At 51.8% G+C, this 15,875-nt stretch overlaps 2 protein-coding genes across 4 annotated transcripts; both read left to right on the plus strand.

The window, feature by feature from the left end:
* The first annotated feature begins 1,699 nt into the window (after nt 1–1,699).
* Ppm1j (protein phosphatase, Mg2+/Mn2+ dependent 1J) lies at nt 1,700–7,182 on the plus strand. Its single transcript, XM_034500290.2, has 10 exons — nt 1,700–2,590; nt 3,815–3,929; nt 4,340–4,627; nt 4,850–4,962; nt 5,244–5,328; nt 5,814–5,932; nt 6,116–6,179; nt 6,339–6,446; nt 6,560–6,711; nt 6,862–7,182. Exons 1-10 carry the CDS (start codon nt 2,268–2,270, stop codon nt 7,010–7,012), a joined length of 1,518 nt encoding a protein of 505 aa, XP_034356181.1. The 5' UTR covers nt 1,700–2,267; the 3' UTR covers nt 7,013–7,182.
* Nucleotides 7,183–9,907: 2,725 nt separating this feature from the next.
* Rhoc (ras homolog family member C) lies at nt 9,908–15,809 on the plus strand. Of its 3 annotated transcripts, none has more exons than XM_034500291.2 (5): nt 9,908–10,070; nt 13,175–13,338; nt 13,845–13,965; nt 14,212–14,342; nt 15,213–15,809. In XM_034500291.2, exons 2-5 carry the CDS (start codon nt 13,183–13,185, stop codon nt 15,384–15,386), a joined length of 582 nt encoding a protein of 193 aa, XP_034356182.1. In that variant the 5' UTR covers nt 9,908–10,070; nt 13,175–13,182; the 3' UTR covers nt 15,387–15,809. The 3 variants fall into 3 exon arrangements, with proteins under 3 accessions (XP_034356182.1, XP_034356183.1, XP_076789174.1); XM_034500292.2 differs by having other exon boundaries at nt 9,987–10,088; XM_076933059.1 differs by having other exon boundaries at nt 10,030–10,140.
* Nucleotides 15,810–15,875: the final 66 nt, after the last annotated feature.

The raw sequence follows: 15,875 nt of genomic DNA on the forward strand, positions 1-15,875 counted from the left end.
GGGTGCTGAGCATTGAACTCAGGTCATCAGGCTTGGCAGTAAGCACTTTTGGCTGCTAAGCCATTTCCCTTTATCTCTTTAAGACAAAGTCTCACTATGTAGCCTTGGTTAGCCTGGAATTTACTATTTAGCTCAGGCTAGCTACTAACTTGTGATCATCCTGTCTCTACCTCTGCCTCCTGGGATTACAGATGTATGCCACCATGTTCCTCCCCTCAACTCCCCCTCCCCCCCCCCAACCTTTCACTCCCCTCTCCTCTGTAATGAAGGAGTGTCATTCAGCTCCCAGCAGGGGACACATCTCATAAATGTGCTCCCCCCTCTTTGTTCTCACTCTCTATTGCCTCAGGGAAAGGTCCTTTTACCAAGTGTGGGAAGGATGGAAGAGCTCCGATGGTGTAGGAATAGGAGAGGTGTTCAGAATCACGAGGAGCTCTAGAGTTTGGTTATGGATGGCAGCCAGAGTCGGTCCAGAGTCCAAGGGAGCAACTGACATCCCTGTCCATTACCTGGTATTGGAGTCCAGGGGTCAATAGACCTTAGTTCTGTGGCCCACCTTTGCAGTCATACTGTGGATGCTATGAAGAGCCCAGAAGCTAGGTGACGCTGAAAGGTGATAGGTAAACTGACCCAGAAACACTGAATAATAAAACTAAAGGTTATTTTTTTCCCTCCAGTCTTTGGCTTCCCACTGACACTATGTCATCCATCAGACAGTTAGCTTCAGTTTTTCTCAAACAAGAAGAAAACATTCATAGTGGCAGTATGTATGCTCTCTGTCCCTGGCTGCCTTTGCTGCTCTTGTTGAGACTGATTTTTATCAGTCCATCCCACTTCCACCCTGGTGATTTCATTTTTCTCTTCCCTGACCTCCCACCACCACGGCCAAAAACACAGACATAATTACAGCAAGTGTGTACTTTGAATGACCATTGTGGAATTTTTATTTAGAAGTGGTCAAGAAAGGAGGCACAGGTTAGCCCAGGATAGGACCAGGAAGCATGTAGCTGGGTGCCTTGAGGTGGAGTCTCAGCTAAGAACAGGGAGTCTGTGGTTCCCTCAAGGAGGGCCTTGACTTCTGTTAAACTGTGTGTTGGGAATAGATGAGGGAGCGAGTAGTGATCAATTCTCTAAGCCCAAGTAAAAGGACAAAATTCTTTCTGAGTCGGGACAGTAATCCTTCCCTTGAAAAAAGACAGAAAAACAGCCCATCTGTGCTGGGTCCAAATAGTGGGAAACTGCGACCCAGACAAGATTTTCGCCTGGCCTTTGCCTCCCCCTGGCGGTAGCCAGAGAATTTGCTCAGCATCCCTTTTCTGCTGGCAACCCCAGAGGGTGGGAATTTAGGAGTCCCACTCCCCTCTGCGCCTTTTTCCTAATCCAGAGAAACCAGGTTCTGACATGAGTATGAATTTCTTTCTTTCTTTTTTTGAGTATGAATCTCTAAGTGGCTGTGTGAATCTTAGGCAAGTCTAGTAAAAGAACAGGAGATTGTCTACTCCTACTTCAGCTGTAAAATGGGTGTAGCTCTCTTTGCATCGTTGGTGTAGTGACCTAATGACTAGAACGTGCCTTATAGAGGACCTAGTGTAGCAAGCCCTCAATAGTCGTATTTATTTATTATGTCGTTAGCTTTATTAACTGGCCAGCAGAAATCTAAATATGGGGGGACGGTTCTGAGAAAGTGGGATGGGAATGACAATGGTTCTCTTGAACGCGGAGGTGACCTTTAGAGAGAATAGTGCCTTCAGGTGACTGGTAGTGGGCTGCCGGCCTGGTTAGCACCGCGACTCGCACCAGCTCTCTCTGCTCTTGATTCAGCAGCCTTAACCTGAAGTGTTGTCACACCAAGCCCTTCACACCCAAGAGGATGTTTCGCTCTGAAGTCATCAGCTCCATAACACTGCATGTTGGTTGGCCCACCCCGAACCCAGCGCGAGGAAGCTGCCTCTCCCGCCCTCGTCATAATGGGCAGATTCTAGCGGACTACATTTAGCGGATGTCTAACCTACAGCACGACTGAAATGTTTCCTTCGTTCCGCTTCCTTCCCACAATAAACCCTTCCCCTCTGGCGGGACAAAGCAGGGATACGGAGGAGAAGAGGCGAGGAGCGGGTGGGGCGGTTCCCCGGGTGGCCTAGAGCCTGGGGAAGTTTGTCAAGGACCCAGAGAGGGTACCGCCCACCTGGCGCCCTAGGGGCGGGGCCTCTCCGGGGCGGGGCCTCTCCGGGGCGGGGCCACGGCCGAGGGCGGGGCACGGAGGCAGCATGCTAAACCGGGTGCGCTCGGCCGTGGCGCACCTGGTGAGCTCGAGTGGCACTTCTTCCCAGCGCTCCAAGTCCCCAGATCTGGCCAACGCTACCTCAGCGCCTCTCGCTGCCCCAGAAACACCTAAGAGCCCCCGGAAAAAGCCTGGGAACGAGGTCGGCGGGCCCCAGAAGACCTTGGAGACTCCAGTGAGCTTCTCTCGACCCACCTTTCTGCAGCTGAGCCCCGGGGGACTGCGACGCGCCGACGACCACGCAGACCGGGCTGTGCAAAGCCCCCCAGACACCGGTCGCCGCCTGCCCTGGAGCACAGGCTATGCCGAGTGAGCGCCCCCGGGGCTCCCAGATGAGGATGGGACTCCCATTCTCCCAGGAGACACATCCCGACTGCTGGGATGCGTCTCCCGCCGCACGACGCTCCGGGGATCATCCCAGGAACCTGCACCCCTCCCAGCCATCCCCCGAACGGGGTGCAACCTCCACAACCTTCTTCAGGACCTTGCCCAACCTCCCCCTTGCTGGCTCAGGACAGTCCCCTCCCAGGGAGGGTGCAGGGAACACCGCCGAGGATGAGTTGGCTGGTGCTCAGTCGCGGCCCGCGGTTCACAGGCTAAGGGAGGGGAGGTTTGAGAAGGACTAGTTCCCTTTGCCAGGGAGATCGCGGGTGGAAAGACTCGCTCACCCGCTTCCTGGCCCCAGCGCTCCAGTTCCCTGTTCTTCTTACCGGTCCCCTCCCCCTCCACACCCAGAAATAGCCCGCGACACCAGAAGGCCTCTGGCTTCCCGGGCGGGGGAGGGGTCCACCCGCAGAGCGCCACGGTTCCCTTTGGTTGTGGGTCTGTAGACAGGTGCTGGTAGGACACAGCCCAAGAGGCAACGTGCTTCAGAACCTGCATATTTTTTAATCATCTTCAGGGAAAGCCAAGCCAAGCCACCAGGGAGATGGGGGCATTGAGGTCGTGGAGGAAGGTAGTGGGTAGCCCCGCACCTTCTCTCTTAGCTTCCCGCATTTAAGGGTTTTGTACCTATGAGATTCCTTCCCAGTCCAGGTGGGTCTAACATACCCTATTTGAGCCGGAGCACTTCCCCACTCTAAGGAAGACCGAAACTTTGACTGGGTCGTTTTAGGATGAGGGTGAATGTGCCCGTGCCCATGAAGGTGAATGTGCCCATGAGTCACTATCTCAGCTGGTTGAGATTGGAGGTGGGATGTAGAATTTTGACTGGCAGAAGAGTAAAGCTTACTGTTCCTGTCTGGCCACACAACCCCAGCACCACCCTCCAGAAAGCCTCTTTTGCTAAGGATGGAGGAACTGAGGCAGGCAGTCACTGTTACGGGCCTTTCTATGAGGCTGTACATTCTGCCACCAGACAGTACTTCTTGCTGGCCCTGCCTTCTCCTCTTCCCTCTGGCTTGAAGCCCAGGCAGCTGTGACCTTTTTCAGCTTGGCCAGCGAGCAGGAGAGGATGTGTGTATGTCTAAGGTGGGGGTCATTCCAGGACCTGGTCTGGTGTCTAACCTGGCGTGGGACACTCTGGCCTGGCAGGGTCATCAATGCTGGCAAGAGCAGGCACAATGAGGACCAGGCTTGCTGCGAGGTCGTGTATGTGGAGAGCCGGAGGAGCATTACAGGGGCCTCTAAGGAGCGGAGCCATAACCAGGTAATACTTCATTCCCTTTCCTAACCTCCAGAGATGTGGTGACACCTCTCCCCAGGGGTTTCAGGCATTGGTTCTAAATAGATGTGTGGAGGTTCTCCCTGTGTCACAGAAGTCCTAAGTGGCTTCGAGTCTGTTAGTTCTGCTAGGAAAGTTTACTATTCCATTTCATATGTGGATGCTCATGTATTTATGGATGATTTAACTAATCAGTACTGATCTTTGCATTCTTCATATTTGAACTTAGCTCCTCTTTCTCTTGACACAGTAGGCTGTGCCTGAATAAGTGAATAAATCTAAATCGCCTTAATATCACACTCAGATCTCCCATGTGATGTTTATATGACCGCTTACAGGGTTGTTCTGCCCTATCACCCTCTGTCCCCACTGACTTCTAACTTTTTCTTCACCAGGGATTCTGCTTTTACTACTGGGGCCTGTTTGATGGGCACGCTGGGGGTGGGGCTGCTGAAATGGCTTCCCGGCTCCTGCATCGCCACATCCGGGAACAGCTAAAGGATCTAGTAGAGATTCTCCAGGACCCTTTGCCACCTCCTCTCTGTCTTCCATCCACTGCGGGAACCCCGGCTGTCTCTAGTACTTCACAGTTGGTTAGCCCTCAGTCTTGCTGGTCTCCACAGAAGGAAGTAACCCACGACAGCCTGGTAGTAGGGGCCATTGAGAACGCCTTCCAGCTCATGGTGAGTGGGTGGCCTGTGCCAATAATGTGCTAAGAAGGCACTCAAGCCAACACTGTGAGGTGGAGGTGGGTGGGTGAACCCCAGAATCCACACTGCCTTTGAGAGACTGTTAGCCTATGCAGTCCACTTCTCTTCCAGTCTGGCCTGGAGAGGTGCGGAGTAGGGCAGGCGACTGTGAGTTGCAGGTTTTTCTGTTCCCTTTGACCCTTCCTCACCTGGCAGGATGAGCAGATGGCTCGGGAGCGGCGTGGCCATCATGTGGAAGGGGGCTGTTGTGCACTGGTGGTGGTGTACCTGCTAGGCAAGATGTATGTGGCTAATGCAGGTGACAGCAGGTGAGTGGAAAGGGGGCTTTGAGAGTGGCTGAATAAGGGGCGACACTCTCCAGGATGAGGGGAATGCAGAGAGCCAGGGGTGGTGGCTTAAGGATTAAAGACTGCAGTGATCAGTAAGATGATAGATAAAAGGAAAGGCTGGACTTACTCACAGGGGATGGAGAGATGAGGATCCAGGAAGGAACCATCAGGTTCATTATGGGGAGGGCCTGGTCCTCCTGCATGGAATTCTCCACTTAGACGGAGAAAGCCAGGTCCAAATCCTTTCTGTCTCTGGGCAGGGCCATCATTGTCCGGAATGGTGAAATCATTCCAATGTCCCGGGAGTTCACACCAGAGACAGAGCGCCAGCGTCTGCAGCTGCTTGTAAGTAGGGGCTAAAGTTCCTGTCCCTAGTCTTTCCTCTCAGGCCTCTCAAAGCTTCCCACTGGGAACTTCCTGGGAAGGTACTGTGTGGACAGTGGAGTGCTGGATGAACTGGAGAGTGGATGTGGCAGGAAGGAGCATGGGCTATCATTGTAGCCCCAGGAAGGAAGGTGGGGGCTGGGAATAACAAAGGCCAGAGCAAGGGTGTTATCTTAGTGCATCCTCTTGTGTGGTCTCTCTATCCTGATTACCTGGGGATGAATCCTACAGTGCTAATTGGGTGACCCCTGACAAGTTCCTTACTCAATGGTTTGTGCTTCACCGGCCTTTGTGAGTGGTGAATGAGTTCATTCATATTAATATTAGAGGAGTGTGTGTCCTGCAGTAAACTTTAAGGATCTGTTATAATTTAACAGCCACATGTTGTATAAGGGTGTGATATGAATGAACTGGCCTCTCTCCCATCTGGCCCCTCCCAAACTCAGGGCTTCCTGAAACCAGAACTGCTGGGCGGTGAGTTCACCCACCTTGAATTTCCCCGAAGAGTTCAGCCCAAGGAACTAGGGCAGAGGATGCTGTACAGGGACCAGAATATGACTGGCTGGTAACTTCCCTCAGAGCTGGGGCCGTTCCCATTGCAAGACAACCAGCCCCTCACCAGCAGTAAGGTGGAAGCTGGAAGCTGGGTCAGGCTGGAAGCTGGGAAAGATGGCCCTTTCTGGAAGGGTTTGTGTGTGGGGTTTGCTTTGCCACCTGGGTGATGCGTCCTCTACTCCTCCCTCCTCAGGGCCTACAAAAAGATTGAGCTGGAGGATCTCAGATTTCCTCTGGTCTGTGGGGAGGGCAAAAAGGTAAAACCCCCGAGGTAGAGGTAGGAGAGGGCAGGAAGAGCCATCACAGCTTGGCCAGGGAAGTGGAGGTTTCACCAAGCAGTATGTGTGGGAGGAGTCTATGGTTTCAGCGAGTCTGAGAGAGGAACTAAATAGTGGCGTTCTTTCTCATTTCCCCAGGCCCGAGTAATGGCTACTATCGGGGTGACACGGGGCTTGGGAGACCACAACCTTAAGGTCTGCAGTTCGACTCTGCCCATCAAGCCTTTCCTCTCCTGCTTTCCTGAAGTGAGCACGCCTTCTTTCTTTTAGGATGCTCTGACTGGCTTTACCACAGGCCCTTTGATCTCCAACTTCCCTTCCTCCTTAACACCTCAGTCCTCTCTTTCTTTACCTACCAGGTACGAGTGTATGATCTGACACAGTATGAACACTGTCCAGATGATGTGCTGGTCCTGGGAACAGATGGCTTGTGGGATGTGACCAATGACACTGAGGTAGCTGCCACTGTGGACAGGGTGCTGTCAGCTTATGAGCCCAATGATGCCAGCAGGTAGGAGGTTGCCTGGCAAAGTGTTGGGGGGTTAGTCCTGGTGAAGGAAGGGGCAAAGGGAAACAAAGCTTGGAGACCCACATTTGGGCCTGTGTATCTGTCTTCTCATATACGTATTGGTACATGAATGTACACATGTACTTCTGGCAGGTATACAGCTCTGGCCCAAGCTCTGGTCCTGGGGGCCCGGGGAATCCCCCGGGACCGTGGCTGGCGTCTCCCAAACAACAAGCTGGGTTCCGGGGATGACATCTCGGTCTTCGTCATCCCCCTGGGAGGGCCAGGCAGCAGTTACTCCTGATGGGGCTCAGCCCCATCTCTCTCACTGCCACCCCAGCGTCTCCATTACCACCCTTCTCCATCCCAAACACAGAAGTTGTGTCCCTGATTCTCAAGTGGCCGTTTGACAAAGGGATGCCCACTAGATCCAAAATTACAGCAACTGGCAAATAAACCAGATGGATGAACGTGTGTGTCATTATTTGCTTTGACCAGAACCTGAAAAGTGGGCAATGGAAAGAACACCAAAACATTCCTAAAAATATGGCTTGCCCAGATTCTTCTGCTGTCCCCTTTTCCCACTCCACATACTTGCCACGAGTGGCCCCATCTGTGGCTTCTTCCATCTGTGGATATCTGCCAAGCCTGGGTGTGTAGCCCAAACCTTTGCTGAGCTTTGAGCCCACACATCCCAGCTATCTCTCAGCCATCTTCTCCACAGAACTCTGGTGCTTCCAGTCCACACACCTTAAACTGAATTCACAATTTCCCCCATAAATAATAATTCTCCTGCTTCTTCCTTTCAGTGGGCACCATCATGGCTGCTCAGGTTAGTAATCCAGCAGTTGATCACACCTGGTTTATGTATCTTCACAATTCTGGTCTACTTCAGTCAGGTAGTCCATGTAATGTTTCAGTAAATCAGCTATCTAGATGATGGTATATACAATGTAGCTGAGCTGTGTCTTAGGCTGTACCATCTCTTATATGATGGTGTATATACAATGTAGCCAAGCTGTGTCCTAGGCTGTACTATCTTGGTTTGTGTAAGTACACTTACTGCTATTCACACAATGATGAAATTCCCTAGCAACAATTCTTATAACATCTCTATTAAGAGATGTGTGACTATACTGTTGATCTTTCATATTTATCTTTATTTCTTTTCTGCCTTCCTCATCACCACATCAGCCCTTTATTATACCAACTTCCTAACTTCAGTGACTCATTGTTATGCCCAGAACAGAACTAAGGTTAAAGTCCTGAGCTAAGAACCTTCACAAGGTGATCCAGCTACTGTTTCTCTAGCTTTACTACCTCCTGCCTCCAAACTCTGTGGCTTATTGTCATAGCTCCAACTTATTTTATATCCCACACTACCTTTTCTTGACTAGTTCATCTGTTCTCCAGGGCTGAGTATCCCACAGCTCCTGTATGCTGCCAGGGCAATTACCTCTAGGATTATAACTGTCTGTAGGAGGAGCCAATGGGAAGTAGCTATTGAGGGCAGGAACTCTATTTTTTTTTTTAATTTGCATTGGTGTTTTGCCTGCACGTATGTCTGTATGAGGGTGTCGGAACTGGAATTCCCTGAAACTGGAGTTATAGACAGCTGTGAGCTGCCATGTGGGTGCTGGGAATTGAACTGAGGTCCTCTGGAAAAGCAGCCAGTGCTTTTAACCATGAGCAATCTCTCTAGCCCCAAGAGCAGGGACTCTTAAGTCTGAGTGTTTTGACCCCAAAACACTGTAACTTTTCTGAGTCTCCATGTCTCAGTAAAATGTAGATAACAATACTGCCTTGTAAGAACTAAACATAGTGTGGGTGGGGTGGGCAAGTTTCATGTAATACAGCTTCAGGAACTGTTAGCTATGTTTGATTGTCTGTGTTCTTCATTTAGACTGTAAGTTTATTTATTTTTATTTATGTTTTGTAAGTTTTCTGAAGGCAGAAATTCATGGTTACTGCATAGCTTTCAGTTCACATTCAACTGATGTTTACTGAATGAATTCAGAGGCCTGGTGGCCAAAGTGCCCTTCACCTCAGTTATCTGATTTATCAAATGCTTCCAACCCTCAGTGTCTATATATGTGTCTGCCTGAATTTGAGACAGCTTCACTCCATAGTCTATGTTGGACTGGAATTTGTGGTAACTCGGCTCCCTCGGGAGTGTTGGGATTACAGACATGAACTACCAGACCAACTGTACCTGCAGTAGACTCCATATGACATGCATTTATTCTAGCAAATCTATGATGAGCAGAGGTTGGTTGGATGGTGCAGAGGACAGGTTGGAGGGGGAGCATGGCAGGCAGCAGGGAGCCAGTACCTGCCTGGGTGCCCCACAGGCCTGACTGTAAATTTGACTGATTGATTTAGCCCAGGATGGCCTGGAACTAACTCACAGAGATCCATCTGCCTTTGTTTCTTGTGTGTCATCATGGCTCGCCTCACTGTAAATTCCTGCTATCACAAACTGTGGAGAAACAACTTCTCTGGGTGCCACTTGCTCTGAAGGCAAAAGGGAACAGGTGAACTTATTCCAGAGTTAGAGACTGTATGTTTAAAATATCCAGCACTAGCGAATAAAATATTGGTAGACTTCCTTATACACCCACTTCTTTGGCCCTTTAAAAGGAAGGAGATATATGATCAGGTAATAACACGTCAGATTGGGATCAACAGCACAACAATACAATAGGAGTATGAGGTCAGTTTCCAGCTGAGGAAGCACTTCCAGGAGTGAGTGTGCTCTTAACAAGACGTAGGGGAAATTCCCGGCGAAGGAAGGAAGGGACTTGTAAGGCGATGGTGGCTGGGGACTGCAGATCACAAAAGGCCTCCAAGGCTCCGGATAGCGTCACGTAGCACATTCTTCAGTGATTCCTGGAGAAGAGAGTGGGCAGCTTCTGTATAACCCGTCCCCTCGGTCGGTCACGGCTAGGGTGTAGGAGATACTGGAGCTTCGAGGGCTGCTTGGCCACGCGAGGGCAGCAGTGGCCCTCGCTGACCCCACCCTGGGAGCCGCTCAACTTTCCCGAAGCAGGTCCTCCCCCCACGGGTTGGAAATGGGGCAGAAGCCGAGCCCTCCGGGGTCCCACCCGCCCGCTCACCACCCAGCAATCCAGACATCTCGGGGCACCGTCCCTCCAGCTCCACGCCCCATGCCGGGTCCTCTGCGGGGGTGACCTGCGGCTGCCTGGGGCCCAGAGCGGAGGCGGGCCAAGCTAAGGGCCAGCCCCGTCGACCCCCCTCCCCTTGATGGACCCGCCCCGGAGCGGTGCTGGAGAGTGGGGCGGGGCCGGGGTCAGTCTCAGCCTCCGGCACCGGCCGCGCAGCTGGAGGCGGTGGAGCAGAAGGTACCGGGGCCCCAGCTGGTGGGTGGCAAGGCGTCGTGGGAACCGACCTCGGAGGAGAGCACTTTCCCAGGTCCCAGATCGCTCCGGGAGCGGCTGGGGGGTGGGGGTTCCGGGCCAGGCATGGGAGAGCGCCCCGCAGGCGCTCTCGCCTCCTGAGCTCTCGAACCATAGCCCAGAGCCTCTTCCCTTTCTGAATCTTGCCTTTCCGGACTTCCCTAGCTGGGCCAGGGACACACTTTGATCTCCGTGAGCGACTCAACCCAGACGCTCCAGTTCCGGGCGGGGAGTAAGAAACAGGGCCTCAGGCTGGCTAGGGGTGGGAGTTCTGGCCTGGATGGGGAATGGCGGGAAGAGGGGCGGGATGTGACTATTGGGGGCTGCCACTGCTTGGCGGGTCTGGACGCCGCCCTAGACGGGTTTTGGAGCTAATCTGAGCTAAGAGGTTGAGAAGACTAGGAAAGATCCCGCTCCTGTGTTGTGTATGAGCGTCCAAGAGTGAAGGAAAAAAAAAAAACAAAAAACAAAAAACAAAAAAAACAAAACACCCCAATCCCCAACTCTGCCTCCTACCCTTTTGGGAGATTTGGGAGTGTTAGGGGGTTGGGCGGAAGGCTGGGGCCCAGCTCTTCCTTCACTACTGGCTTTAAAGTTAAGGAAAAGGTGTTGCCCAAAGAGTGATTCCTCGCCTAGATCTCAGGGGAGCAGAGTACAAAGGCCTGTTGGATCACCTGAATTATCAAGAGGATAAGGAGGGCTAGTGTCTTGTTCTAGGGAAGGTCCCAGAAGTTCCAGACCCCTCTCAGGGCCCTGTGTGACGTTTTGTTGTCTCTCTTAGGGTTAGTGGGGCAGTTTCTCTGGAGCCGCCTTTCACAGGGAGTGTTAGCCAGGCCATCCATGCCATTTTGGCCGTGGGCCTAATGTCCTGGCTTGGCCCGAGTCCCCAATTCTTCTGGCTTGAACAGAGCCTAGATGCAAAATCTTCTGAGCTGGGGGCTCCAACCCAGCCACGAAGTTCCGGCCTCTGCCTCCCACCATCAGATGCCCAGCCACCTTTTGCTGTGGGACAGCCGTGGCACATGCATGGGGACATGACTAGTGTTTAGTGTCAAAGTGATCACGCTCCATCGACACTGTCCACCCTGGGTTGGGGCTGTCTCAGCCATCCTGTATACAGCTAGACTGGCTGGATTAATGGGAGTAGGTGGGAGCGCTGGAAGAAATCCCGTGTGGATTACCTGGGTAACCTTTCAGATCTCACTTTTGAAAGAGACATGCGTAGATATGCCTTCTTCCCAGTCTTTTGGGGGTACGAGGGAAAACCCCTTGAGGTGGGAGGTGGTAAATATGGCTGTGCATACTCAACTCCTATAAATTCTCTGTGACTCATGTCCTCTTTCCTCATATCCCAGTTGTGTGTGTGTGTGTGTGTGTGTGTGTAGCGGTTGGGGGAACCACCCAGGAGACTGATGCTGAAAAGAATCAGCCTGGGGCTGGAGTACTCTGTTTCCTAAAAGGCAGGCCCAGGCTGGGGTTTGAGGTGGTGTATGTAGAGAGTAGAGGAGTTCAGTGGAGCCAGACAGGATATAGGGCTGAAAGGAAAAGCCAAGTTTGGGGCTGAGATCAGGTTACTGTTCCCTTCTTAACTGCTCCCTGCCTGGTCAAAGCTTAGATGATCCTCACTAGTCTTTTCTTTTGAGGCTCCTCCCAGCCCAGGCCCTGCCCCCCCCCAAGCCTTCGATTCTTCTCTACTCTGTAGCTGGCACTATCCCTCCCAGGCTGTGTAGGCCTGGAGACCTCACTGACCTGGTCAGCTCCGCTTGGTATGAACTGCTTGTTTATGTGTGTTGGGCTATAGGACACATATAAACTCTGGGAAGCTGACTCCTTACCTTGAGTCACAGGGAGGTGTCTGCAGGACTTAAGGGTCAGCTGGTCACAAGGAGGAAGGGGCTGTTCCAGAGAGTGGGTGGAGGTGATTCCCAAGTGGGTTTAGCTCAGTCACAGCAATGGTGCGACAAATGTGTGGTTCTCCACAGTGTGGTCATTGTCCCCTGTCAGGGGCTGAGTGACTGAATGTTGCCAGGCCCAGGAAAGGCGCGCGGGGGGGGGGGGGGGGGGGGGGGGAGGCACAGGCCCACAGGCTGCTGCCTGACCAGTGAGCTGCCAGGACTGAGCTTTCTTTGTGTGACTTGAGACTTTAGGGAAGGGATGGGGTGGGTCAGGGAAGCCAGCCTACTGCTTCCCCTGGCCTCTGGCTTAGTTTCTCCAATTCTCTTCTCACCTGTGAAGTGCCATGTAGGCTAGACGGACAGACGGAATCACCAAGCCCTGCACTGAGAGCTAAACCTGCACTTTGTCTAAACCTCACTGAGCCTCAGTTTCCTATTTGTCAAAGTAGGAAGGCCTGGAGTCAGTGAGAGGGATCAGTGGGCAAAGGTGCTTGCTAAGCAAGCATGATTACCTGAGATTGATTCCAGGAAACCCATGCAAAGGAAGACTGACTACAAAGTTGTTCTTTGACCACCACATGCGTGTGTGCCACCCCCAATAAAGGCTTTTGTTATTTTGTTTTCAAATGGGAAGGCCACCATCCACCTAACAGGCAGCTGGACATCTGAAGATTTTTTTCAGAATGCCTAACAAAGTATGTGCATGTCCAGGGAGAGACAAACACCTAGGGACTCTACAAGTGTTCCTTGCTTTATCCTAACACCTATAGCTGGCTTTTTTGGTTACCAGGCAGATGTGACCGCTAGTGAGGGACAATCTATTCTACTTTGCATTTAGTGATTATTAATACTGTCAAAATCCTGGCAACAAATAAAACTGATAGACAAGGCAGATAAATCTAGATCTTTAGGAGGTACACCTGAGCACTTCTTCGGCGTCCTGGGTCCTGCACGACCTGTCCTGACCAGCATTCCAAGGTCTTTTTTTGCCTGTAGGATTGGTTCTTAGCAAGAGCATGCCTTGGCAAGCCCCCTTCCCTTCCTTTGCCGGATGCTGTGGTTTCTAGGCAAGCTTGAGGGGTGGGTGACTAGAAAAGTGGTTTTAGATTTACTGGTTTTCCCCTCTTCAAATCCCCACTCTCTCTTGCCTGTCAGTTTCAGCCATGGCTGCAATCCGAAAGAAGCTGGTGATTGTGGGTGATGGTGCCTGTGGGAAGACCTGCCTCCTCATTGTCTTCAGCAAAGATCAGTTTCCAGAGGTCTACGTCCCTACCGTCTTTGAGAACTACATAGCCGACATTGAAGTGGATGGCAAGCAGGTGAAGGCCATGAGTAGATTGCTTTCCTGCCTGGGAATCCTGTTGCAGTCACACAGGGCCTATGGATGTCCTTTCTTACCACCCACCTACATATTTATTTCCCTGGTGGAACCAACAGAAGTTAGGAAGTGAAATTGTAGCCCTAGAAAACCTGGATGTACTATCTGGTTGAACCACATACTGGCTCTGGGGTCTGAGCCAAGTCCCTTTTGCCTCTGGGCTTAACCTCTCCCCACTGCAAAAATGCGAATGAGGGAAAGACCTCTCCCAAAGGGTTGCCTTAAGAACTAAATGCTGCTGACTCGTGGCAGCTCATTCTATACGAAGATCAAACCCATCTTAGATTTCAGAAAAGTGTATCATTGGTTTTGTGACTGGTCAATACAACCTAGCACATAGCCACTGGTAAAAAGATGTTCAGTTAGTTTACAGGAGTGATTTCAGAGGGCCTCAGGGTGGTAGGGTTGGGGCCCTCAGGCTAGCTGCTCAATAGCCCTGTGTGTCAGGTGGAGCTGGCTCTGTGGGACACAGCAGGGCAAGAAGACTATGATCGCCTGCGGCCTCTCTCTTACCCGGACACTGACGTCATCCTCATGTGTTTCTCCATTGACAGTCCTGACAGCCTGGGTAAGGCTTTGGAGGGACTGAGAGCATTTGGTATCTGCCATCTTCAAAGGCTGTGGAGGAGTCTTGGGAGCATGTAGGTCCTGCAAGTCTCCTTTGCTATGGAGACAGTAGCCCTTGGGGTTGGAGGTGTCCACTCTAAGGGGCTTTGAGCTATGCAAGATACTGCCTGTTCAGTAGACTCCATGACTGCTCTAGAAGAACAGGCTTCTGTTGTTAAATCTATACACTTTGGGGATATCTCTGCAGAAAACATTCCTGAGAAGTGGACTCCAGAGGTGAAGCACTTTTGTCCCAATGTGCCCATCATCCTAGTGGGGAATAAAAAGGACCTGAGGCAAGATGAGCATACCAGGAGAGAGCTGGCAAAGATGAAACAGGTATGTGGGGCGGCCCTGGTGGTGAGGCAAGCTCCATGGGGGAACAGCTGATAGCCAGTGTTAGCCGACTGTGATGTCCTATTCGAATGTTGGGAGGAAGTAGAAGGGTCCGTAAGTAACTGAAGTGTCAGAGAATCAACATGCCCAAGGGCTTTTTGTTTTTTATGGTTGGGGCTACTAAGATGAAGAACCATCTCATCCACATCCTAAAATGAGGGCGTGGGAGCTGTGTGTGCCCTAGAGTGCCCTGGGGAGGGAGGGCATTATAGCAGCTGCGGGAAGAAGGCTCAGAGGGGTGAGCACTCAAAGACTTGCTAAATGACTCTAGCCAGTGGACTGCTTTATTTAGAGGAAGGTAAGAAGGTAGGCTACCTTGGGCGGCTAATTAAGGTTTTAACTGGGGGCAGACGTCCAGTCTGTATGTTAGTAAAAGTATTCTGATAGCTATGTAGGATGGACTAGAGTAGCGATTCTCAGCCTGTGGGTCATGACCCCTTTGGGGTTGCATGTTAGATATCCTGAGTGTATTTACATTACGGTTCATAACAGTAACAACAAAAAAATGATTTTATAGTTGGGGGGTCCCTACAACATGAGGAACTGTATTAAAGGGTCACAGCACTAGAAGGCTGAGAACCACTGGACTAGAGAAGAGGATGGAGTCAGCTGGTACTTGTTCAGAGGAGGAATGGGTACTGTGGGGGTAGGCTGGGTGGGAGGACGGAACAGACAGAATTCTGAAATGGCAACCTGGGTCTTATGTCCCCAGCCTGGAAACTGCCCGTGATAGGCGGGACCTAGGAATTCTGTAGGGTCATCTGGAGGATGCTCAGTTACCCCTTCTTTTGACCCTCTATCTTGTGTTGTCAGGAGCCCGTCCGATCTGAGGAAGGCCGGGATATGGCCAACAGGATCAGCGCCTTTGGCTACCTTGAGTGTTCAGCCAAGACTAAGGAAGGGGTGCGGGAGGTATTTGAGATGGCCACTCGGGCCGGCCTACAAGTCCGAAAGAATAAGCGCCGGAGGGGCTGTCCCATTCTCTGAATTCCCCAAAGCCTCCCCAACCCTCCCACCCTTCCCTTCACAGGGGTACAATTTACCCTCCCCCACTCCATCCTTGTAGGACTTCATGCTGCCTGTTTCTATTTTGGTTCCTTTCTGCCCAGGACTGCATGAGTTTCCCCAGCCCCAAGTGGGGGCTGCTGGGCCCTTCCTCCCTGCCTCTGGGAACCGGGCTGGTGCCCTGCCTTTCCTGAGCAGGGCTCCTCCATCCGATGCGTTGGTCCAGGGGTGGGGCTCTTAGTCCCTTTGGCCTTCCCCGTATTACACACCAGCACTTTATATATTTTTGGCTCACAGGAGGAGTCTAGGGTAGGGACTGGGGTTTCTGCTTTGGGTAGTAGCCTTGTATTTGACTTTACTTGGTGGGAGGGCAGGACATGAATAAAGGTCAAAGGTTGCACCATGTGTGGCAGCTTCCTGTCTTTACTGGCCTACCTTGGCTGTGAGCCTGGAGTCCCATCTTTTTCTCTT

The sequence above is a fragment of the Arvicanthis niloticus genome, chromosome 4, assembly GCF_011762505.2.
Source record: "Arvicanthis niloticus isolate mArvNil1 chromosome 4, mArvNil1.pat.X, whole genome shotgun sequence".
Classification (NCBI taxonomy): domain Eukaryota; kingdom Metazoa; phylum Chordata; class Mammalia; order Rodentia; family Muridae; genus Arvicanthis; species Arvicanthis niloticus.